The sequence below is a fragment of the Staurois parvus genome, unplaced genomic scaffold (genome assembly GCF_062004578.1).
Source record: "Staurois parvus isolate SC_StPar_1 unplaced genomic scaffold, SC_StPar_1.0 ptg002335l, whole genome shotgun sequence".
In the NCBI taxonomy this organism is placed as follows: domain Eukaryota; kingdom Metazoa; phylum Chordata; class Amphibia; order Anura; family Ranidae; genus Staurois; species Staurois parvus.
In genome coordinates this window covers 19,598-46,755 of record NW_028320131.1, presented here as the reverse complement: position 1 = coordinate 46,755, position 27,158 = coordinate 19,598, and the positions used below count along the sequence as shown (strand labels likewise).

Sequence of the window (27,158 nt, the reverse complement as noted above, 5' to 3'; positions counted from 1 at the left end):
AGAGGCTGAAAACATTATAATAGGAGATAGTCAGAGATTGCAGATATGATACAAGAGGTGGTTAAATGCTGCGGAAAGGATATAAAAGATGTTTAAAGGCTGCGGACAGGATACAGGAGATAGTTAGAGGCTGCAGACATGATACAGGAGATGGTTAGAGGCTGCAGACTGGATACAGGAGATGGTTAGAGGCTGCAGACAGGATACAATAGATGGTTAGAGGCTGCGGACAGGATACAGGAGATGGTTAGGGGCTGCGGACATAATACAGGAGATGGTTAGGGGCTGCAGACTGGATACAGGAGATGGTTAGAGGCTGCAGACAGGATACAACAGATGGTTAGCGGCTGCGGACATGATGCAGGAGATGGTTAGAGGCTGCAGACAGGGCCCCCTCTCAGGCTCCACACTCCAGCTCCTCACTCCACCTTCCACCGGACACACACTGTTCCTGCTCCCCAGGCTCTGTCATACTTAAGGGTTGCCTTTGTCACCATGCCCAGTCTCATGCCAGGGGATTGGCCAAGGTTCCTCAAGTATGCAGGTCTGAGCTTCCTCCCCTCCTCTGTCTGTCCTTCTTCCAGAAAGTTCTACAAGCTTCTGGAAGGGTGGAAGGGCTCAGAGGTATGCTACCTCTGAGGCATTTTATATGCTGAGCATTTATGGTCCTTATAGGAAAATTTGATGCCTCTATATGTGTTTATTCCACTGGCATTTATTGTACCCCTTGGGGGGGCACAATGTGAGACCTGTGGAGTGTGGTGTATTGTTGTTGTTTTAAAATATATTTTTGTTTGAATAAAGGTGTCGTTCCTGTGCTTTGACCACCAGCCTTATGATTTAATATATGCATTTACAACATAAAAATCCACTAATCCTGGTTGAGTCCGTAGCTAGTCTTTTTTAGTTTGTTTTGCTAAACTTTACACTTGGCGCAATGCAGTCAGGCAAGTACCGTTCTCCTAGAAACCGCCAAACCCCGACATATCCATTGGACTGCCAGACAGAGAAGCGTGATTGGTCACATCAGAGAACACGTCTCCCCTGCTCTAGAGTCCAGTGGTGGCGTGCTTTACACCACGACATCCAACGCTTTGCATTGCACTTGGTGATATAAGGCTTGGATGAAGCTGCTCGGCCATGGAACCCATTCCATGAAGCTCTCTACACACTGTTGTTGTGCTATTCTGAAGGCCACACCAAGTTTGGAGGTCTTTAGCTATTGACTCTGCAGACAGTTGGCTACTTCTGCGCACTGTGTGCTTCAGCATGCGCTGACCCCGCTCTGTCACGTTACGTGGCCTACCACTTAGTGGCTGAGTTGCTGTTTTTCCCAGTTGCTTCCACTTTGGTATAATCCCACTAACAGTTGAGCGTGGAATATTTAGTAGCCAGGAAATGTCACGGATGGACTTATTGCACAGGTGGCCACCTATCACGGGACCACGCTTGGAGTCACTGAGCTCCTGAGAGCGACCCATTCTTTCACCAATGTTTGTAGAAACAGTCTGCATGCCTAGGTGCTTGATTGTATACACCTGTGTCCATGGAGGGGATTGGAACACCCAAATCCAATGATTTGAAGGGATACTTTTGGCAATATACTCTATACAGTTATTAGTAGAGATGCCTCCAGATGAATATTGCAGCAAAATCCAGATCCAAGGGCCCCTGAGAATGATCACGATGCGGCATCAGTTTTGGTGTCATAGACCTGAAGACATGATCAGTGGTCATGGGAAGATCCTCCAACTGTTGTCCAACCAGTCTAGAACACAGTTTCTCACATGCAGAAATTGTGGTGTGGCAGTAGAACTCAGAGTCAGCCTATCTACTTTGCATCTCAGTCCCTAATAGCTTCTAATCTGTAATGCAACTGGACCTCTAACTACCAGAGGTGGTCATCAGATGCCTAACCTGGCTCTATTCTATGCTGATCATTAAACCCTGAGCTAAAACTAGCTATTGAATCACACACCAGAAGGGACAGGAATAATTCGAATAAGAGGAGCTGCACATAGACTCAGTTGCAATAAACAGACTCATCTATTAATATACTGGAAGGTGACCACTACATACATACAGCAGCACAGACATAGCTATCTGGCACTGTGCAGTTAGTATAAAAACAATAAGACAGAGATACATCTGTCATGACGATTCACACACGCACCCAAGAAGCTATGGGCATCTGCAGTTACACTATTAGAACATTGGAATACTTGTCTAATAGTCACTGCTTTTGGTCTGGGTGAAATACAGCTGTGGCAGCTTCTATGTGTATAAGGTCATGTGTCTACGTTCTGTCTGTACTTCCTGGAAACAGCCCTTTATAAAACATCAGGGTACTTCAATTGGGGGTTTCTCACCCAGCTAGCAGGGACAGGTAGTACCTGTCTATAACAAACTAACTCTGTGGTAGTGAACAAACAAAGCCACTTGTAAGTACAGTACAGACAGTAAAAAACTGCAGATCCCTACACCAGGGGTGGGCAAACGTTTTGACTTGAGGGCCGCAATGGGTTCATATATTGGACCTGGGGGCCGGACCAAGAGTAGATGAATGATGTGCATGTGTCATCCATAGTAAGTATAGTAATATTCCCCCATAGTAAGCATAGTAATTCATCCCCCATAGTAATTCATCCCCCATATAGTAATTCATCCCCCATAGTAATTCATCCCCCATATAGTAATTCATTCCCCATAGTAATTCATCCCCCATATAGTAATTCATCCCCCATATAGTAATTCATCCCCCATATAGTAATTCATCCCCCATAGTAATTCATCCCCCATATAGTAATTCATTCCCCATATTAATTCATCCCCCATATAGTAATTCATCCCCCATAGTAATTCATCCCCCCTATAGTAATTCATCCCCCATATAGTAATTCATCCCCCATATAGTAATTCATCCCCCATAGTAATTCATCCCCCCTATAGTAATTCATTCCCCATATTAATTCATCCCCCCTATAGTAATTCATCCCCCATAGTAATTCATCCCCCATATTAATTCATCCCCCATATTAAGTCCCCAAGTCCCCCCTGTGTCAATTCACTTACCTTTGCTCCGCGCGTTCCTCTCGCCGTGTTCCCGCGCCGTTCCGGTGTAGCATGAAAATCTGTCTCCTATGAGGATCTGTCCCCCTCGACGTATCTGCGCATGTGCCAGTTTCAGGCATTAGCAGCCGATCGGCGATCTCCGGCACATGCGCAGATACGTCGAGGGGGACAGATCCTCATAGGAGACAGATTTTCATGCTACACCGGTCTTCAGGGCGGACTGTGAGAGGAGCCTAGCGGGAGCCTAGCTCCGCGGGCCGGATTAAAAGGTCCGCCGGGCCGTAGTTTGCCCATTGCTGCCCTACACACTCCTCCTCTTGAAATCTTTACATCCCAAGTCTACACAACATGCATAGTAAACATCAATTTAGCAAAAGAGCATTGTCCTCTCCCCATTAGAATGGCTTTATGCTTCCCCCATTGTGGTTGGAGATTTGAAATCAGGTGACTTTCTACAGAACTTGGGAGCCTCTGGAAAGCATAAGCTGGCATGTACTGTATTTGCAACTGGCAGTGTTTGTTCACTACCATGGAGTCAGTTTGCATGCCTGAGCTAAAGGCAGATAGGTTCCAGGATGCAAATGCTACATTAATCATCTGTCCTTACTCAAGATGATGTTTTTCAACGTGATTTCTCAGACAAATAAAGCATGGACACATGGATGATGGTGGAGTTTGTTTTGAATAACAAAAATGAATTAAATAGTGTTTTTGGTTTGTGGTGCTCAGATACAATGTAGTTCTGCTTTAATGATGCATCACAGGATCACATAAAACAGCCAGCTCAATACACTCAGGAGCTCAAAACAATCCCCTTCATCAGGGCTAGAAATTAAATACAAAGAAAAATATTTCTAAAAATCCACAGTGTTAAAACAATTTCCATTTTCCTATTAAATTCATAGGATGCAATCAATTTATATACAAAGGCAAAAGAAGCAAAAACAAGCTCACCGTGCCTAATGTCTAATTCTTATGCCCCGTACAGACTATAAGAAGATCAAACGATCATATTCTCACGATGAACAATCATGCAATTTTCTGATGGTGTGTACATAATTTTCGACAGCCGATTAAGACCTTCCGAACGAAAATTACAGAAGGGACAAAATGCTACATTTATGTAGTACGGGAGCAGAACGAACGGTTTTCGTTTAATGTGTACTTTCTTCGTAAAAGAAAAATTGGATATGAAAGACCATGCATAATCGGAAGCTGCTTATGACCCGGAAGAACCTGAAGAAAATAAACACCAGGGAATGATCGGAAGCATAATAGCAATTAATGTATGTAAACAGTTCAAACCCCCCTTCTCCACAAAAAAAAAAAAATATTCATATGCCACTGTATCACAATGAATGTGTGTGTTTGCATGTTGTTATAAAAAAAACACAAATAAAAATTGTATATTTTCAAAACAAACTTTTATTGTTAACTATATACAGTACTATGGTAAAAAATAACCATCAAACTAGATGAAAATCCACAACAAAGTGCTTTATATCAGGTCAACAATTAAACATCCAGAAAACTAAGAATTTGCAGCAAAAAGACTGTACCAGGCCCAGACTGGCCATAGGGCGCACCGGGCATTTGCCCGGCGTACTGGGGCTGCCTGGATAGGGGAGGTGGTCAGGTGGCACATAAAGAACCGTGCATATCTTGGTTCCTTTATGTTCCGCCCAGTCGCCCCTCCTATCCATCTCCTGCATGGGCTCCTGTGTATGTTCCCCCCACCGCCAGCCCCCCCTCACCTACTGCAGCGTTGTGGGGGATCTGTCAGCATATTCTGTCCCCAGTGCTGACAGCCCCTCCCACACACACACATGGGAGAGGAGAGACAGCTGGTTCTGCCCCTCCTCCTCCTGGCCTCTCCTCCTGTGTCTGCCCCGCCCACACTCCCCACCAACCTTGTTTCTTCTCTCCCCTTCTTCTTTTTTTCTCTCTTTTCTCTTTCTTTCTTTTTTTCTTTCTCTCCTACAAAAAAATTCTCTTTGTCTCCTGTTTCCCTCCTTCCTTTCTTTTTCTTTCTTTCTTTCCTTTCTTTTCTTTCTTCTTTCTCTTCTACAAAAAAATTATCTCTTTGTCTCCTGTTTCCCTCCTTCTTTCTATCCCTCTTTCTTTCCCTCCTTCTTTACGTCTGTCTTTCTTTCTCTCTCTGTCTCCTGTTTCCCTCCTTCCTCTATTTCTTTCTTTCTTTCTTTCTTTCTCTCCTTCCTTTCTTTTTTCTTTCTCTCCTACAAAAAAAGTAGGAAAAATAATAAAATGTAAAATTGTAAAACATTAAATAAAAATAAAAACCTACTGACACTAGTGTCGGAACTACCAGGGTTGCAAAGGTCACTTTCGCAACCGGGCCCTGGCGTTCCGCCACCAGCCTCCAAGGAAAGGGTCAAGGGGCTTTGGGCTGCTCAGTCCAAAATGCCCGGGCCTATTTTAGTCCCAGGCCTGGACTGTATCATTCAACTAAAGATATGTGTAATAATAATCTTGGCACCATGACGAGGTTTGACGATCAGGTGCAGGATAATGCCATTGTGATGTGTGCTGCAGTGATGATGGAGGCAGTGGTGCTGGTAGAGGTGGCATTGGAGATGCAAGTTGTGATTCCAGTTGTTATTCAATTGCTGCATTTTGATAACATCCGGAAATGGTATCCATAACTATCCCGACAATTCATCAGGAAAGATCAGTCGATGAGGAGATAACAATTATGGCACTGAAAGGTTTGGCTTCAGGGTCACACGTACATTACATCACTTCCACAGCTATGCTACCACGTTCGTACGCAATGCCTTTTTCGTACGATATTTTTCATGCAGCAAAAGCACATCGCTTTCGACAAGCTGCGAACAATTGAGGAAAATCGGGCGACCATTCATCCGATTTTCTTATAGTGTGTATGCGGCATTACAAAAACTTTTGGTACATAATCAATTATATAGTATTTAGTTAGAATCTATAAACAAATATCATGATCAGGGGATCCATTGAATGAACATAAAAAATTTACAAAAACCATAAAAGAGAGTGTGATAAAATGGATTTAAAAAAATCCAAAGCCGTAAACGTAATATCAATGAATACTGTTACTATTAAAACATTAAAAACATAATTTAATGATAATTGAGTGACATGCTCCAAATAATGTTATGATATGATATATTACTGTGTTATATTCTGAATTTCATGATACATTAGGAAATTGTGACATAACCTATGAAAGCATTTAAGCGCTAATACATGAAAGACTGTGTATGGTCCACTTTTCATGCAGAGCATTATCTTCTTCCAGGTTGGGGATCTTCAGCCATCTTAAGACTGGAAGTGGGGCTGCCCCAGCACTGCAAGGGTTGAATGCTTGCTAAGGTCTAGGGGGCTACAAAAAGTACTTTTATTTACCCCATCTTCTGCTCTGAGGCAGCCAGTGCTCTCCTCTGCTTCCCTACGCTCAGGGAGTGGACTTTCTCTCGGTGTCCTCATGTCCAATACAGAGTTATGGGCTCTGCACTGGTCTTGATAACATCAGAGGACATCTGACTGCCAGAGTGTAGGAGAAAAGAGCCTGGGGGGACTGGTCTTAGAACCCACATAAACCTGCAGGGGCAAAGGGTAAACATTCATTTTGTGGCCCCTAGACCTGAGCAAGCATGTAACCCTTGCGGAGCAGAGGCAACTGCACTGCAAGGGAGGATTTTTGTCTACCACAGAATTCTGGGAGAAAATTGTTGGGCAGGTATAAATGTTATACTGACCACTAAGCAGCAGGTGATGAAATAGATACACCGAAAAATACAGGCATAGTAGAAGAACCTTAGTGAATCCATGTAATAAGTGACAGCATAATTGTTTGGAGATGACTATAAGATGGTGAAGACAGAAAACAAATACGTAACAACTTACAAAGAATGCGAATAAACATGAAAAGTATGTGCAATTATAAGTGTATCTGCATACAGTTTTGTCTTAGTCTTCCTGAAAAGTGCCACAAATGCCTGATAATCCACCTAATGAAGCTTCCTGTGATAGTGTGCCAACAATGCTGCTAAACTACACTGGGAGGAAAAGATGTTGCAGGGAGTGTGGCTATCAGCCTGATTTCTGGATTGACAGCCCTGCCCCATTGTTGAACCCCTCCCACTGGGAACTGCAGTGCCTGGGGAAGGGGGGCATATGAAACACAAACACAGGAGGACTTGGCTTAGTCTGGGGAGACAGAGAAAGTTTTCTGTTTACTTTCTGGGGTTTGTGCATCACATTGTTTCTGGACTTAGTTCTAGTTTAGACAGTTGCACAGATGTCTATAGTTGTGCTTCAAAAGTCCCATTCATAGAGCTTTTACCCAATCCTATAGGACTCGTGGTCCTCTCTATGGGCTTCTCCAGGCTGGGATGTTCCACTCTACAGATGAACTCTGCCCCCTGGTCTCTGCTGAGCGATGGGGTGAATGTCAGAGATGATTGACAGGAGAAGGTCTTATCTCTCTTCTGCGTCTTACATTTTTGGAAGGCATCATTGGGCAGAGGAGTTGTAAATGGATGTGAGTCTGTCCCAAGTTCCTTCCTATACCAGCCACAGTCACATGATCAACCCATTTTTCTTATCAGACGCTGTAATCATCTTTAGGTAGCTGTTTCAATGGGATGTGAGTCTGTTTTGGGTTCCTTCCTAAGCCAGCTCATTTTCAGATGAACTTGTGATCTGAAAATAAAAGTTATTTAGAAGACATGTGTCAGTCACAATGTATTTTATAGTATATATCCTTTGTAGACAATGAACTGCTACAAGATATACATGGATTGTAGCTGCGATGTCAGATCTAGATATATTTGTGAGTGGACTGGGAGGGTATACTAGAAGAAGAGGCTGCAATGTTAGCAGTGGGAGCATCAAAGAAATATTACTACATACTGGTTTAACCACTTCCATACCGGGCACTTTTACCCCCTTCCCTCCCAGGCCAATTTTCAGGTTTCAGCGCTCTCACACTTTGAATGACAATTGCGCGGTCATACAACATTGTACCCAAAGTACATTTTTATCATTTTGTTCACACAACTAGAGTTTTCTTTTGGTGATATTTAATCACCGCTGGGGTTTTTATTTTTTGCTAAGTTAACAGAAAAAGACTGTACATTTTTTTCTTTGTTTCTGTTATAAAAGTTTGCAAATAAATAATTATTCTTCAGAAATTTAGGCCAAGATGTATTCTGCTACATGTCTTTGGTGAAAATAACCCAAATCAGTATTTATTATTTAGTCTGTAGGAAAGTTATAGAGTTCACAAACTATGGTATAGATCTGAATATTGATCAATCCTGAAGTACTGACAGCCAATCTAATTTATTGAGGCCCAAAAATGTCAGAACAGTACAGATATCCCCCAAATGACCCCTTCTTGCAAAGTAGACAGACCAACGTATTTCTTAAGAGGCATGGCAAGTTTTTTTGAAGTTGTAATTTTTTTGTCATAATTTTTCAGAAAATTAAGAAATTAAAAAAAAAATGTTCACAATTTTTAGTTAGCTATGGGGAGCTAGTTGAGTGGCAGCCTGGGCGACAGTCAGATGGGTCAAATTTGGGTCAGGGCTGAGAGGCTGTGTAGATCAGCTCCTTGATACCTCCCCGTAATCTAGAGACTTGGAGAAGTCTATAGAAATCAGTAGGCGGGGATGAGGAAGGGCTGGTCCATGAGGACGTCTTTGTGATGAAAAGCATTGGGCGGAGCCTGGATAGGTGTGATATCAGGACGCTCCCTGGTATTGTCGGCGGTGTCCGCGGCAAGCAAGACTCGTCTATCCTTTGTGGTCTATTGCGGATCGTTAATGCTGATCATGCTGGTGTCGGCGTGACACCTTGTTTTTGAGTGTTTATAAAGCTGTTTGAATAAATGTCAATAATTTTAAAACACGCTGCACCATCATACCTTTTATTTATCCCTGAGTGTGGTTCTACGATTATGATGGAGAAGATGATCAGATAAAAGGTTTCCTTACCCACTGGCTTGGTGTTGCTGCAGAGTATTACTCCCAGAGTTTGGATATCTCAATTTGCTACAGAGTTTTGCTCCTAAAGTCTGGATATACCTTATTACCATCGCTCCCAGAGCAACAGCGCTAATGCTGGTTTATAATTTAATCAGCATTTAGCTCTGGTGAGTTTATTTCTTTTGGTGGTGGATTATGATCACGGTGATATATATATATATTTCTTCACAATAAGTTACAGAGTGACTTATTTTGGACTTGACACATGGACTTTTTTGTTTAACTTGCACTATTAAGTGTTTTTTTCTTTGATTGAGTTAATATATAGCGTATTCCTATATTTATTTATATGAATATTTAAAGACCTTTCCCAGTCTAATCAGGCAGACTTGCATTTTACAATGCTGGTTGATTTGCAAATAACCTGCTCTGAAACTCCCCCTGACTCTCCACATATTTACCCCCAAAAACAGGTTAACCCAACATAACAAAGGTAAGGTGATTGCCTCATGCATAAGTGAACATAGTAAGGAGTCCTTAGCTATCCTTTCAGTGTGTAAAATGCGAACCACCGAGGAGCTGCTGCATATACCATCTAATGTGACTGTACCTGCATCTCTTCCATTTGGCTTACCTTACTGTCACCTTAATGCCACTACTCTGGGACGTCCGGCTGGCTGAAATCCAGAGACAGTTGAGAAAGGGTGGAAAAGGGCAGGAAGTAGCCAGCAATTGTCCATGTGTTGCATGGACCAGGCCACATTTGTGAGAAAGAACTGTGTGCTGTTTGGCTGAGATGCTGCTGGGCTTCTGTGACCCTTTCTGGACCCCTGAAGCAGGTGGGAACTTTAAACCCTGTTGTGGGACAGGTTTATGCTGGCGGTGGGCCAAATCTTTGGGGGGTTTTTGTGCTAAAAGCTTATGGACTAATTTGTTTATTTTATGCTGAAGAAAAGCTGTTTTCATTTGTCTTATGGAAAATAAAGACTGTTTGCTTTTACAATTTGTGAATGCAGTCTCAATGTATAGTCACTTAATGGTTATGTATTGACAGTCTTATTATAGAAAAGTGTACCTATTCTTATAGGACCCGTTCTTTTCTCTACTGGACGCTCCAGGCTGGGATGTTCCACTGTACAGATGAACTCTGCCCCCTGGTCTCTGCTGAGTGATGGGGTGAATGTCAGAGATGATTGACAGGTGAAGGTATTATCTTTCAGCTTTTTCTTATCAGAGAATTTGTAAGCATCTTTAGGTAGCTCTGTTATAATGGGACGGGAGTCTGTTCCGGGTTCCATCTTAAACCAGCTCACTTTCAGATGATCTGGGAAATATCCGGAGATATCACAGGTCAGACAGGCCTTTGTACCTGCTACCAGGTTGGGAATTATGATCTCTCCAACTTGTGGACGCCAGGGCAGATCTGCAACACAAAGTAATTTACAAGAGATGTACAATTAGTTCATATTTCACAATGAGTTGGATTTTGTAAAAAAAATAATAAAGTATTCCATGCAAAAGAAAAAATGTATAGGAGGGATCACTTCAGTCCCATGGGAAACATTCTTTTGAATGCCACTGTGAAGCCCGAGAAAACAGGTAGTGCAGCTTACAATCTTGCTACTCATTGCAAAGGCCATTTTCCCCCCCATTGAATTCTTTTTATTGTGGTTTCTCTAATCATTTGAAAGATTTTTTTCCTTCACTTTCTGTGTGGGCACTGAGATACAAACCATCTCCAAAGGGATCACCAATAGTAGTACAACATTTTAACAGTAGAGGGGGGAAGGGTAAGCACCTCACTCAAGTTTTTATTGCTGACAATTTCTGTTAGGTCACCAAGACAAGAAATAAGGAGAAATGTCTTCACCAGGGACACAGATAGGGAAAAGTAGATGGCAGAGGACAGGGCAGTCTTTTCCTATCTTTTCCTATGGACATCCCTGGGCACTGCCCCAAGTACATTGTGGCCCCTGAAGTCCCCCCCCCCCCCCGCAGGAGAAATCGCATATGAACAGGAGGGGTGATCAGTGTGATGGGTGGGGAAAATAATTGCAACTCATCTTCTGTATGGCTCTCACTGCAGCAGCTGAAAGCTGGGAGAGCCACAAAAGATCGGTTCCAGTAATTTCCCCCACCTGCCACACTGATCCCCCCCTCCTGTCCACATGTTATTCCTCCTCTGCCTGGGCCCCCTGTCTGCGCACTCCCACAGCGCTACCAGCTTCCCTTCACTACTTTCCTGTTGGCTGTTGTGGGGGGATCTTTAGGATGAAGAGCAGGCAAAGGGGCCAGTAAATATGTCTTTTAAATGCCCCTTCCTTTTCTAAATTAACACAGTGAGTGATTGGTGCTAATCACTCACTATGTTCATTCATAACTGAAGCATAGTTTATAAATGAACAACAGCCTCTGTCCCCTGTTCATTCAATTGAAGTGCAGCTGAGGCTGCAAAGAAAGGAATTGGGGAATATGTTTCCTCAGTCCATTTCTCTGTCTCAAAGTGAGACTTCGGGGTTCTGTTTAGACTCCTGATATCTCACCAAAGACCAGCACTGTGAAAAAATGTAAAAAAAAAATATTTTATAAAAATTGTAAAAAAAAAATAAAATTTAAAAATTGTAAAAAATCAGACTAGAATTTCTAATCAGACTTAAAATCCACGCCCAATATGTAGCATGATTTAGCCATGCCCACTGTTTGCAGCATCCTGTTATGCATGCCACAGGTCCCCGTTTTTCAGGGAATGGGCCCCACTGCATTTCTTAAAAAAATATGTATTAGCTGCAGGGGAGTTTCCTGAATTTGGGCAAGAACATGTTGGGCCTCAGTGTGGACCTGCAACAAGAAGTCATACCACACTGCAGCCACCTACACATGTACATCATTTAATACCGCCCCATACCAGCAAACAACCTCCAGTAATAAAGATGCACACGCTGCACAGAATCCAGGGTGTGGCCAGATTCTGCTAACAGTGGGAGGGTCTTAAAGGGGCATGGTTACATAAAACCTGAGTCTAACGGACATTTACAAAACTGAGCACAATCATTTAAAGGATAAGTTCCACGTACTATCTGTCAGATTTGAAAACAGCACAGCCATGCGGGGCTCCACCCACACTTGCAAAAAAATGTGCATTTATTATTTTTGTCCAAAAGGTGGTCTCCTTTAAAAGAAATTAAACTTTTCCATTAAATGTTTTTCAGGCAGCAAGGCAATGATAACTTAGCAACTTTACACCCCCCATTCACATCTTATATTAGAGGTTCCGTTTACATTAAAGTCTCCTTTTACATCAGAGTCCTCCTTAATATTAGAGTCTTCTTTTATAAGTCCCTCCTTACATCAGACACCCCCTTACATCACAGTCCCTCTACATAAGAGTTCCCCATTATGTAAGAGTCCCCCCTTTGATCAGGAGCCCCCTTTTAAATCAGACCCCTCCCCTCTTACCCTTTAGATCAGAAATCACCCTTTTATCAGAATTTACTCTTAGATCAGAAGTTCCCCTATAGATTGTAATCCGTCTCTTCAATCAGGAGTCTCCCCTTACATCAGAATCCCCCTTAGATCAGAGTTTCCTTCAAGATCAGAATTCCCCCTTTAGATCAGAATCCCTATTTATAACTAACTATTTATAATTAGTTTCACCGATGGACTGAGCGACTTACAGTGAAGATCCACGATTTCAAACTCGGATGACACGCCGATCTGAGGTGTGATTTGCAAGATATCTGACACAGATGTCTATGCTAATCGCACCAAAAGTAGCTCATGTACCACTTTAGAAGTCAGTGCGGCTCTGACCAAGTCAGAACCGCACCGATATGACCGCTGTAATTGCGGACAATAGGGTGCGACTTGCCATGAGATTTGCAAGTCGTATGGTATGAAAATCGCATGCCAAGTCACACCCAGTGTGTCCGGGGACTTAGTCTCGGTTCACACTGATGTGCGATTTCTGTTGTGACAGGTGCAAATTTATTTTAATTTAACAAAGGAGAAGCCAGAAGAGTCTGCGGGGGACCCGAGAAGAGGGGGACCCGGGCTGCTCTGTGTAAAACCACCGCACACAGCAGGTAAGTACAGACATGTTTGTTATCTTTTTATTAAAAAAATAAGCCTCCAGAAACACTTTAGATTACAATATGGCTCGTATAGCAATCGGTTGTATTGTTGGATTTATGTTCTTTGATACAATATTTATTTCCTTTCTTACCTCTTACAGTCAGTGTTCTGGTCTCCGGTTCATCCATAGATTCGTGTTTCCACGTTACAGAGAATTTGGTCTGAGGATCATCAAACACATTTATATGAATGTTGCCAACACTGGTGACATCATATGTGAGATCTTTGTGTTTACGAACGTTGTTTTTCCATGACATTTCCAATATTTTATCGTCACATTCATATCTCCATTTTATTTCAATATTTTCCGGGTAAAACTTCAGTAGATTGAGGGTGAAGAGAACACGAGAGGAATCCCCCATAGAGATCGCTATGGGCTCCACCATCTGGGGTTTAGCTGGAATACACAAAGAACATCTAAACCCAAGAACAAAAAGTGTGATATATTGCAGCTTACCCGTCCTTAGATGTGGTGTCTGCATTTGTTTTTCAGTTTTTGTCAGGCTTTTATTTTCTTTAATTTTCACCTGGTGATCCTGCCAGTGACACACTTCCTGTTGTAAGGTGACAACACTTCCTCTTTGTTGAAAAACTCTCAATCTTCTGAGCTCACTGCCTGACTATAGCCTATCTGAGGTAACCAGCACTCAGCACTTTATTAGTAGGTTGCTTTTGTTTAGTATTTGTACTTTACAAGTGAAAAATTGGTCACTTTCTGATTCTTATGCTGATATGATTTAGGAAAGATGAGGACATTTTAAGAACCACGCTAAATCATAGAGTGATTGCAAAGGTTTGGCACAGAGAAGCCCTGGCACTCCTGGCTCCTCTTCTGAGGCACTCAGGCAGGCTTGCTCCTGAGCCAGCCTATATGTGTCTATTCAGACACACAGCATGGCTCGGCCCCGCCCCCTGCTCACAGGTTTTGACTGACAGCTGCAGGAGCCAATGGCTCTCACTGCTCTCAGCCAAGTCTGGGAGAGCGGCAAGAGGGGAGAAGAGCAGCTGCAAACGTGCACAGCACTGGATCGAGATCAGGCTTAGGTAAGTATTTAGGGGGGACTGGGGGGAGGGGGCTACCACAGGGAATGCATCAAGCTACAAAAAAAGTTTACCTTTACAAGCAATATAAATACTATACGCTCCCTCTATGTGTTGTATCTATGGAAGAGCGTTGTTGTCACCTTAGGACATGACGTGTATAAGAAACACTTCTGTAGCTCAGGCGGGAAGCCTGGGCAGAGCTGACACCAATGCTTGAAATAAAACTGCAGAGTGTACAGGACAACTCTGAATTTCTGGCAGGATCAACAGATATTTTGTTTGCATTTTTTAAACAGATATAACAAAATGGTTTAATTCTCAACCACTTGCCCTCCAGAGGATTTTACCCCTCTTCCTGACCAGGCCATTTTTGGTGATACAGCGCTGCGTTACTTTTACTGACAATTGCGTGGTCACGTGATACTGCATCCAAATTGAGCTTTCTTTTGGTGGTATTTGATCACCTGTGCGGTTTTTATTTTTTGCGCTATAAACAAAAAAAGACCGACAATTTTGAGAAAAAACAATATTTTTGACTTTTTGCTATTAAACATGTACAGTAAAAAAATTAAAAATATCAAATTCCATCATAAATTTATGCCAAAATGTGTTCTGCTCCATGTCTTTGCTAGAAAAAAATCCCAATACGTGTAAATTATTTGGTTTACGTGAAGGTTAAAGTGTCTACAAATGGTGGTATATACAGTATACTGGAATTTTTAATTTTTTTAATACTGGTAATGGCGGCGATCAGCGACTTATAGCGGGACTGCGGCAGGCATTGTGACACTTGGGGGGAATTGACTAACTGTCACTGACATCCCCAGTGACACTGATACAGTGATCAGTGCTAATAAAAAGCAGTGACACTGTACTAATGACACTGGGCAGGAAATGGTTAACATCTGGGGTGATCAAAGGGTTAACTGTGTGTGTGTTTTACTGTGTAAGCACATTGCTTTGTAATGCTCTTCTATACAGATCAAAACAAGCAGTGTGCTGGAGCTGACAGGGGAGAGATCTGTATTGTTTACATACAGACCTCTCCCCCGTCAGTGATACTCGGCGATCGCCGGGTGCCGATGGGAAATCACTGGCCGGGACCCGGTGATCGACAGCTGAAGCCACCAATGGCGGCACGGGTAGGGTGCGCTCGCCCTGTAGCGGTATTTCTGCTATAGGGCGGTGGGCAAGCGGTACAGACCAAAAGGGAGCAAATAAGAAAAGTGCATTGTTAGGTTTACATACACTTTAATAGTACATGATTTGACTCTCATGTTAAACAATATATATAATATTTTAACTTCTGGACTGTGGACAATAGGTAAATACAGATGAATATAAGATAAGACACATAGACTGATCAGTTGCACATCTTACTGATGAATGTCAATAACAGATTCCTTTGTGGAATAATGGGATCCAGACTGCTTACTTCCCTGCCTGTGCTCTTCCATTTTTGCTGTCCTTGCAGTTTGATGATTTTCTGAGTAAAATGTTGTACTTTGTTATCACAGTTCTGGGTCCATATACCTAAAACTAATCGGATAATAAACTAGATTGGTGGTTCTCCCAGCTGTTCTTAGGAGTACTGATGTAGAGGCCATTTACTGTCTCTGCGAGCTCCTCCACTTCCAGCCTTGGTGTACCTTGTGCAGCTATGATGTCTACTTATGTTGGTGTAATACTAAGGCCAGGTAGCTGACGAGGGTAAGAGGGGCAAAAGGTAAAAACCCAGTGGCACTGTGCACCCTTGAAGAGGAGGAGAAGAGTGCACGAGCAGCACAATAACCCCTCCCACCTTGGGACCTCTTTTTTTTTTTTGCTAGTGTCCTCAGGTGATGGATGCATCTCTGTAGAAGAGAGAATAGGTTTAGGATTCTCTTCTATCAAGACTAATTTACAAACTGCACCAAGCCTCTGTGGAGGAGAGTATCACTTCTCCAGATCAGTGCCTCCCAGTTTAATGCTGCAGTGACTTTGCTTGGACTACCCACATCAAGATAGGAACAGGACTGACCTGTAATCTCTGATTGTATAGGACCTGGTATAGATGATGCATGTAAGTACTTTGTACATGTGTGTTGCCACCGTGTTCTCTGCAGGTCCAAGCAGTGGTCAGCCTGTGGGGGGGCCCAGTCCTTGAAGATCCCCTCTCACTGGGGATGGGGGGTTTGGAGGAATAAGCCTAACCAGAGTGGGAGAAGGTACTCTGAGGGTCCTGCGGGCCATAATCCCAGTGTACCAACTGTTTGAACATGCACAGTGGATGGTTAGGTTTTATCATCCTGACTTGCTGACTATGAAACCTGACCCATATTGCTGATCAGGCCTTGTTGCAGTTTCCCTACAGTGCTCAGCCACCATTTTTGGCACACTGCATAGGCGTCATGATACAGGTTCTGAGGAACAGAGATAACAGGGGTTCCACTTGAACCTGTGTATGGTTGCCAAACCAATTAGGAAGGTTAAGCCCATTCTGGATCTCAAACTGTTGAACCCTTTTCTGAAAATCACAAAGCTCCAAATGGAGTCTGTGATATCAGGGGAATTTTTGGTTTCAGTCGATATAAAAGATGTGTATTTACACTTCCTCATCTTTCCTCCACACCAGCGTTCCCTTTGCTCTGCAATGGACAACCACTTTCAGATTGTTTCTCTCCCCTTCAGTCAAGCCACAGCTACCTGAATCTTTATGAAGGTCTTGAAACTGGTGCTGGTTCTGTTATGATCCCAGTGGATTTATGCCCACTTCTTTCCATAAGGAAGAAGCTCCATCAGATGATTCAGGTCCTGCCAAGTTTCGGTTCGATCTGCAATCTACAGAAATTGACTCTGGAACCATCCTAACATCTGGAATACCTTAGATTGGTGCTGGATACGATTTTGAATAGGTTGTTCCTTTCTCAGGTAAAACTTGTCTCCCTACAGGTCCTTCAGTCCACTGTAAATTTCTTTGTGAGAGCTTCCATGTGGGTTCTGGGTATTATGCTGCCCTTGTTTGAGTCCAGTCCATATGCTCAGTGGCATTCAAGACCCCTGAAGTACAACACTATGTTGGCCTGGAACATTTCAACCCTGTCCCCAGGCCACCCCATGCGCCGGTCATTCAAAGACAAGAATTCTCTGATGGGATGGATGCCAAGTCTCTCGCTAGAACTAGGCCGATCCTTCCTTCTGCTGAACTGGATAGTTCTCACCACAGCTGCTAGCCTGACAGGCTGGGGGGGGGGGGGTGCTGGGGGCAGTTACAGCAAAGGAAATTTGGACTCCAAAAGAGACTCAAGTTACAGTCAATATCCTGGAGCTGAGACCACTTTATCTTTCCCTTCTACAGTGAAAGTCTTTTTCAAGCGTCTTCCAGTCAGAATGCAGTCTGGCAATGCCTCATCAATTGCTAATGTAAACCACCAAGGAGGCACATGTAGTCATGCAACTCAGTAGGAGACAGAGCTCATCTTATGTTGGGCTGAGACACATTTTCTGGGAGTGGAAAATTGGCAGACTGAACTAACGTCGGGGGAATGGTCGTTACACATGGAGGTGTTTTTGGAGACCTGTCATTGATTGGGAACTCTAGATATGGACCTCCTAGATTCCAGGTTCAGCAAGAAGCGTTGTGTCCAGAACAACAGATCCTCTAGTGGTGGCAGTAGATGCTCTGGGGATTGTGTGGGATCAGTTCCATCTGATCTATGTGTTCCCCATGCACCAGTTGTTACCACCCTCATCATTATTTTATGGGTCACTTGCTTAGCTTTCTCCAGTCAGGGCTGGATCAAAAAGTGGTTTGAGAATCCTGAAAGGTTAGGTATTGGTATTTGCCATTAGGTTCCAGAGATCCCTAGCCTTTCATTCATTGGTGAAGGGTTTTGTTCAAGGGGTTTCTCATTGTCATGCCTCATCAAACACCAGTGACAATGTGGGACCTTTCCTTGGTACTTTCTGTTCTACAAATGTCTCCCTTTGAACCAATCCAGAATATTCCTTTGGTGGATCTTACTGGCAAGGTGGTTTTTGCAATGTGGATTTGCCAGACCATATTTGAGCCTATTCTCTCAAAGGTATAGAGGCTTCCTTCCTGCTTAAGGCTCATTCTATTAGATCTGTTGGCACATCGTAGGTGTTTCAACATTAGGCTTCTATTGCACAGCTTTGTTGGGCAGCTGCCTGGTCTTCTGTACATACTGTACATAAGTTTTACCAAGTGGATTTTCAGGTTTGGCTGGTTCTACAAAACTGTGGATCACATGTTATATAAGGGAGTCCTGTACTGTACCCGTGTCCTGTACTGTACTCCATGAAAAGGAGATGACAGGTCTGTAAAAAATCCCATTTTGTTTTCAACTTGTAATGAATCAGATTGGGGTGTGATTGCTGTGTTCAAACCAAACAATAATGTCAAAGTAAAATATAAATTCCAAAATATGCAAGGCAGCAAATTATAATGAATGGGCTCTCATGTCTGTGCAAATCGTAGCCCTCATGGCCATACAGGTGTGAACCGGCACTACATACACCTTAAAGGCATCTGTAATTGAAGTGATTGGTGTTTTTCACACGTCGCCTTGAAGCTGCATTAGAGAATTTGGTGCCTCTCCTCGATGTACAATTTCTGTTTTTTAACTGAGACATATCCCCTGTACCAGTGCCCCATGCCCTTTCTTGGACAATTCCTTGCTTGTTATCATTAACAATAGCCACAATTGATTCTCCCCTAGACTTCATTGGGCTTTATATTTAAGTTTACAATTTGCAGACTTTATGTTGGGATGAACTCCAAGGAGGAGAAGATGGATCTACAAAAGGAGAGGGCTATGGTGTCCAAGGAGGAGGGGGCTGGGCTAGGGAACTGGCACATTGCAAGTCAATAAGAAATCGTTTGTGGAAAGGAAAGCGCAGCAATGAAGAATGTTAAATACCTGATTTTTCTGTGCTTTTACTACAGCTATTTATGTTGGTGACAGGACCTCTTTAGGGAACAACTGTGATGCCTGATCTTTACAAATAATACAAACACTCACCTCTTACAATAAGTTTTTCAGTTTTTTTCTCAATGGGTGTCTCCAGAGAGGGGTGTCCTACCCGACAGATGTATTGTGCCCCCTGGTGGATGCTCAGTGTGGGGATGATTGTCAGACTGGCTGTACAGCTGTATGTGTTACCATCTCCTTTCCTGGGTGTTATTATACTGGAAACCTTTGTATCATTCTCCTCACACAACTCCTCATTTTCGCTTTTTCTCAACCAGGTCACAGTGATGGTGTTGGGGAAGTACTCGGAGATATGACACTGAAGAGTGACTGGGGTGTCATGGAGTATGTTGGGTGTCTGGATCTCTTCCACCACTGGGGTCCATGGGTATTCTACAAAAAAAAAAGTGTATCATCTTTTGGGTTCATATTTCATCTGCCACATCTTCAAGAATCAGTGTATACAAACCTTGACTTCATAGGGAAGGTGACTAGCAGCAACTATCTGGTTTCAGTGGACCTCCTAACCCTGACCTAGACAAACTCTTTACACGTGGTCTGCTATGCTTTCTGCTTCTGAAATCTGCTTTCAGCTTTTGTCTGTATAAAGGTACGTGTGAACACATAGATGTAAGTGCCCATAAATGCAACTATGATTCAAATGAATGTTAAAGCAGTTGTGAACCCTAACTTGGTGATATTTGGTTTTCCTGAGACACTGGGCATCATAAATGACTACTTTTTTTTTGTTTAATAGTTTTCACCTTTTTTCATCCTCTTTGCATCAATATGCTGCTGTTCTCCAGCAACCTCTTTACATCACTTTCTGTTTGCTCCAGGGTAGGCTGCATATTATAGCTCTGGACCAAATTCCTGGTAGTGACAATTAGAGATGAGCGAAGTATTCAAAAATTCGATTCGACAGATTCGGCGAATTCGTGGAAAAAATTTGATTCGAGTCGAATATATTCGCTGTGAATTTAACTTATAAAAGGGTGTTTCTAGGCTTCAGAGAGCCTTTATATTAGTGCAGAACACTGTACCTTTAATTTAAATGCCCTTGGAGTCTGCTGGGAAAGAGAAATAATACTGTCAGTCAGTATGACCTGCAGATGAGTGCCGTCGATCTTAGAATCACCGCACACTTCACTCATTTGGGCAGTCACGGGGCCAAAACCAGAGTTTGGAGCCACAGTGTGGCGGTGGAGGCAGCAGCAATGGGAGGCCATACAGCACCCTATGACAAAATAGAACCCAGCAGCAGTGTGAGGAGACCTGAAAGTGGCACATGGCAGAGTGTGGCGATGGAGACAGCAGCAATGGGAGGCGGTACAGGGAACCATGACACACTGTGGACCTGGCAGCAGCATGAGGAGGCGGTACGGGGGCCCATGGCAGATTTGGGGCCTGGCAGCAGCTATGGGAGGCCTGTAATCTGCCAGCAACCTATGACAAAATGGAAACCAGCAGGAGTGTGAGGAGACCTGAAAGTGGCACATGGCAGAGTGTGGCGATGGAGACAGCAGCAATGGGAGGCGGTACAGGGAACCATGACACACTGTGGACCTAGCAGCAGCGTGAGGAGGCGGTACGGGGGCCCATGGCAGATTTGGGGCCTGGCAGCAGCTATGGGAGGCCTGTAATCTGCCAGCAACCTATGACAAAATGGAAACCAGCAGGAGTGTGAGGAGACCTGAAAGTGGCACATGGCAGAGTGTGGAGATGGAGACAGCAGCAATGGAAGGCGGTACAGGGACCCATGACACACTGTGGACCTAGCAGCAGCGTGAGGAGGCGGTACGGGGGCCCATTGCAGATTTGGGGCCTGGCAGCAGCAATGGGAGGCGGTACAGGGACCCATGACACACTGTGGACCTAGGAGCAGCGTGATGAGGCGGTACGGGGGCTTTTGTTTAGTATTTGTACTTTACAAGTGAAAAATTGGTCACTTTCTGATTCTTATGCTGATATGATTTAGGAAAGATGAGGACATTTTAAGAACCACGCTAAATCATAGGGTGATTGCAAAGGTTTGGCACAGAGAAGCCCTGGCACTCCTGGCTCCTCTTCTGAGGCACTCAGGCAGGCTTGCTCCTGAGCCAGCCTATATGTGTCTATTCAGACACACAGCATGGCTCGGCCCCGCCCCCTGCTCACAGGTTTTGACTGACAGCTGCAGGAGCCAATGGCTCTCACTGCTCTCAGCCAAGTCTGGGAGAGCGGCAAGAGGGGAGAAGAGCAGCTGCAAACGTGCACAGCACTGGATCGAGATCAGGCTTAGGTAAGTATTTAGGGGGGACTGGGGGGAGGGGGCTACCACAGGGAATGCATCAAGCTACAAAAAAAGTTTACCTTTACAAGCAATATAAATACTATACGCTCCCTCTATGTGTTGTATCTATGGAAGAGCGTTGTTGTCACCTTAGGACATGACGTGTATAAGAAACACTTCTGTAGCTCAGGCGGGAAGCCTGGGCAGAGCTGACACCAATGCTTGAAATAAAACTGCAGAGTGTACAGGACAACTCTGAATTTCTGGCAGGATCAACAGATATTTTGTTTGCATTTTTTAAACAGATATAACAAAATGGTTTAATTCTCAACCACTTGCCCTCCAGAGGATTTTACCCCTCTTCCTGACCAGGCCATTTTTGGTGATACAGCGCTGCGTTACTTTTACTGACAATTGCGTGGTCACGTGATACTGCATCCAAATTGAGCTTTCTTTTGGTGGTATTTGATCACCTGTGCGGTTTTTATTTTTTGCGCTATAAACAAAAAAAGACCGACAATTTTGAGAAAAAACAATATTTTTGACTTTTTGCTATTAAACATGTACAGTAAAAAAATTAAAAATATCAAATTCCATCATAAATTTATGCCAAAATGTGTTCTGCTCCATGTCTTTGCTAGAAAAAAATCCCAATACGTGTAAATTATTTGGTTTACGTGAAGGTTAAAGTGTCTACAAATGGTGGTATATACAGTATACTGGAATTTTTAATTTTTTTAATACTGGTAATGGCGGCGATCAGCGACTTATAGCGGGACTGCGGCAGGCATTGTGACACTTGGGGGGAATTGACTAACTGTCACTGACATCCCCAGTGACACTGATACAGTGATCAGTGCTAATAAAAAGCAGTGACACTGTACTAATGACACTGGGCAGGAAATGGTTAACATCTGGGGTGATCAAAGGGTTAACTGTGTGTGTGTTTTACTGTGTAAGCACATTGCTTTGTAATGCTCTTCTATACAGATCAAAACAAGCAGTGTGCTGGAGCTGACAGGGGAGAGATCTGTATTGTTTACATACAGACCTCTCCCCCGTCAGTGATACTCGGCGATCGCCGGGTGCCGATGGGAAATCACTGGCCGGGACCCGGTGATCGACAGCTGAAGCCACCAATGGCGGCACGGGTAGGGTGCGCTCGCCCTGTAGCGGTATTTCTGCTATAGGGCGGTGGGCAAGCGGTACAGACCAAAAGGGAGCAAATAAGAAAAGTGCATTGTTAGGTTTACATACACTTTAATAGTACATGATTTGACTCTCATGTTAAACAATATATATAATATTTTAACTTCTGGACTGTGGACAATAGGTAAATACAGATGAATATAAGATAAGACACATAGACTGATCAGTTGCACATCTTACTGATGAATGTCAATAACAGATTCCTTTGTGGAATAATGGGATCCAGACTGCTTACTTCCCTGCCTGTGCTCTTCCATTTTTGCTGTCCTTGCAGTTTGATGATTTTCTGAGTAAAATGTTGTACTTTGTTATCACAGTTCTGGGTCCATATACCTAAAACTAATCGGATAATAAACTAGATTGGTGGTTCTCCCAGCTGTTCTTAGGAGTACTGATGTAGAGGCCATTTACTGTCTCTGCGAGCTCCTCCACTTCCAGCCTTGGTGTACCTTGTGCAGCTATGATGTCTACTTATGTTGGTGTAATACTAAGGCCAGGTAGCTGACGAGGGTAAGAGGGGCAAAAGGTAAAAACCCAGTGGCACTGTGCACCCTTGAAGAGGAGGAGAAGAGTGCACGAGCAGCACAATAACCCCTCCCACCTTGGGACCTCTTTTTTTTTTTTGCTAGTGTCCTCAGGTGATGGATGCATCTCTGTAGAAGAGAGAATAGGTTTAGGATTCTCTTCTATCAAGACTAATTTACAAACTGCACCAAGCCTCTGTGGAGGAGAGTATCACTTCTCCAGATCAGTGCCTCCCAGTTTAATGCTGCAGTGACTTTGCTTGGACTACCCACATCAAGATAGGAACAGGACTGACCTGTAATCTCTGATTGTATAGGACCTGGTATAGATGATGCATGTAAGTACTTTGTACATGTGTGTTGCCACCGTGTTCTCTGCAGGTCCAAGCAGTGGTCAGCCTGTGGGGGGGCCCAGTCCTTGAAGATCCCCTCTCACTGGGGATGGGGGGTTTGGAGGAATAAGCCTAACCAGAGTGGGAGAAGGTACTCTGAGGGTCCTGCGGGCCATAATCCCAGTGTACCAACTGTTTGAACATGCACAGTGGATGGTTAGGTTTTATCATCCTGACTTGCTGACTATGAAACCTGACCCATATTGCTGATCAGGCCTTGTTGCAGTTTCCCTACAGTGCTCAGCCACCATTTTTGGCACACTGCATAGGCGTCATGATACAGGTTCTGAGGAACAGAGATAACAGGGGTTCCACTTGAACCTGTGTATGGTTGCCAAACCAATTAGGAAGGTTAAGCCCATTCTGGATCTCAAACTGTTGAACCCTTTTCTGAAAATCACAAAGCTCCAAATGGAGTCTGTGATATCAGGGGAATTTTTGGTTTCAGTCGATATAAAAGATGTGTATTTACACTTCCTCATCTTTCCTCCACACCAGCGTTCCCTTTGCTCTGCAATGGACAACCACTTTCAGATTGTTTCTCTCCCCTTCAGTCAAGCCACAGCTACCTGAATCTTTATGAAGGTCTTGAAACTGGTGCTGGTTCTGTTATGATCCCAGTGGATTTATGCCCACTTCTTTCCATAAGGAAGAAGCTCCATCAGATGATTCAGGTCCTGCCAAGTTTCGGTTCGATCTGCAATCTACAGAAATTGACTCTGGAACCATCCTAACATCTGGAATACCTTAGATTGGTGCTGGATACGATTTTGAATAGGTTGTTCCTTTCTCAGGTAAAACTTGTCTCCCTACAGGTCCTTCAGTCCACTGTAAATTTCTTTGTGAGAGCTTCCATGTGGGTTCTGGGTATTATGCTGCCCTTGTTTGAGTCCAGTCCATATGCTCAGTGGCATTCAAGACCCCTGAAGTACAACACTATGTTGGCCTGGAACATTTCAACCCTGTCCCCAGGCCACCCCATGCGCCGGTCATTCAAAGACAAGAATTCTCTGATGGGATGGATGCCAAGTCTCTCGCTAGAACTAGGCCGATCCTTCCTTCTGCTGAACTGGATAGTTCTCACCACAGCTGCTAGCCTGACAGGCTGGGGGGGGGGGGGTGCTGGGGGCAGTTACAGCAAAGGAAATTTGGACTCCAAAAGAGACTCAAGTTACAGTCAATATCCTGGAGCTGAGACCACTTTATCTTTCCCTTCTACAGTGAAAGTCTTTTTCAAGCGTCTTCCAGTCAGAATGCAGTCTGGCAATGCCTCATCAATTGCTAATGTAAACCACCAAGGAGGCACATGTAGTCATGCAACTCAGTAGGAGACAGAGCTCATCTTATGTTGGGCTGAGACACATTTTCTGGGAGTGGAAAATTGGCAGACTGAACTAACGTCGGGGGAATGGTCGTTACACATGGAGGTGTTTTTGGAGACCTGTCATTGATTGGGAACTCTAGATATGGACCTCCTAGATTCCAGGTTCAGCAAGAAGCGTTGTGTCCAGAACAACAGATCCTCTAGTGGTGGCAGTAGATGCTCTGGGGATTGTGTGGGATCAGTTCCATCTGATCTATGTGTTCCCCATGCACCAGTTGTTACCACCCTCATCATTATTTTATGGGTCACTTGCTTAGCTTTCTCCAGTCAGGGCTGGATCAAAAAGTGGTTTGAGAATCCTGAAAGGTTAGGTATTGGTATTTGCCATTAGGTTCCAGAGATCCCTAGCCTTTCATTCATTGGTGAAGGGTTTTGTTCAAGGGGTTTCTCATTGTCATGCCTCATCAAACACCAGTGACAATGTGGGACCTTTCCTTGGTACTTTCTGTTCTACAAATGTCTCCCTTTGAACCAATCCAGAATATTCCTTTGGTGGATCTTACTGGCAAGGTGGTTTTTGCAATGTGGATTTGCCAGACCATATTTGAGCCTATTCTCTCAAAGGTATAGAGGCTTCCTTCCTGCTTAAGGCTCATTCTATTAGATCTGTTGGCACATCGTAGGTGTTTCAACATTAGGCTTCTATTGCACAGCTTTGTTGGGCAGCTGCCTGGTCTTCTGTACATACTGTACATAAGTTTTACCAAGTGGATTTTCAGGTTTGGCTGGTTCTACAAAACTGTGGATCACATGTTATATAAGGGAGTCCTGTACTGTACCCGTGTCCTGTACTGTACTCCATGAAAAGGAGATGACAGGTCTGTAAAAAATCCCATTTTGTTTTCAACTTGTAATGAATCAGATTGGGGTGTGATTGCTGTGTTCAAACCAAACAATAATGTCAAAGTAAAATATAAATTCCAAAATATGCAAGGCAGCAAATTATAATGAATGGGCTCTCATGTCTGTGCAAATCGTAGCCCTCATGGCCATACAGGTGTGAACCGGCACTACATACACCTTAAAGGCATCTGTAATTGAAGTGATTGGTGTTTTTCACACGTCGCCTTGAAGCTGCATTAGAGAATTTGGTGCCTCTCCTCGATGTACAATTTCTGTTTTTTAACTGAGACATATCCCCTGTACCAGTGCCCCATGCCCTTTCTTGGACAATTCCTTGCTTGTTATCATTAACAATAGCCACAATTGATTCTCCCCTAGACTTCATTGGGCTTTATATTTAAGTTTACAATTTGCAGACTTTATGTTGGGATGAACTCCAAGGAGGAGAAGATGGATCTACAAAAGGAGAGGGCTATGGTGTCCAAGGAGGAGGGGGCTGGGCTAGGGAACTGGCACATTGCAAGTCAATAAGAAATCGTTTGTGGAAAGGAAAGCGCAGCAATGAAGAATGTTAAATACCTGATTTTTCTGTGCTTTTACTACAGCTATTTATGTTGGTGACAGGACCTCTTTAGGGAACAACTGTGATGCCTGATCTTTACAAATAATACAAACACTCACCTCTTACAATAAGTTTTTCAGTTTTTTTCTCAATGGGTGTCTCCAGAGAGGGGTGTCCTACCCGACAGATGTATTGTGCCCCCTGGTGGATGCTCAGTGTGGGGATGATTGTCAGACTGGCTGTACAGCTGTATGTGTTACCATCTCCTTTCCTGGGTGTTATTATACTGGAAACCTTTGTATCATTCTCCTCACACAACTCCTCATTTTCGCTTTTTCTCAACCAGGTCACAGTGATGGTGTTGGGGAAGTACTCGGAGATATGACACTGAAGAGTGACTGGGGTGTCATGGAGTATGTTGGGTGTCTGGATCTCTTCCACCACTGGGGTCCATGGGTATTCTACAAAAAAAAAAGTGTATCATCTTTTGGGTTCATATTTCATCTGCCACATCTTCAAGAATCAGTGTATACAAACCTTGACTTCATAGGGAAGGTGACTAGCAGCAACTATCTGGTTTCAGTGGACCTCCTAACCCTGACCTAGACAAACTCTTTACACGTGGTCTGCTATGCTTTCTGCTTCTGAAATCTGCTTTCAGCTTTTGTCTGTATAAAGGTACGTGTGAACACATAGATGTAAGTGCCCATAAATGCAACTATGATTCAAATGAATGTTAAAGCAGTTGTGAACCCTAACTTGGTG

The 27,158-nt window shown here is 43.6% G+C and overlaps 1 gene segment (V, D, J or C); it reads right to left on the bottom strand.

The window, feature by feature from the left end:
• Window positions 1-4,474: 4,474 nt before the first annotated feature.
• On the bottom strand, window positions 4,475-26,854 carry LOC149431231 (Ig mu chain C region secreted form-like; the record flags this gene model as incomplete). The annotated part of the segment is given in 5 exon segments: window positions 4,475-7,773; window positions 10,135-10,482; window positions 13,282-13,587; window positions 19,259-19,600; window positions 26,513-26,854. Coding segments are annotated over 5 exon segments (1,355 nt in total), but the record flags the coding sequence as incomplete, so codon positions are not given.
• Window positions 26,855-27,158: the final 304 nt, after the last annotated feature.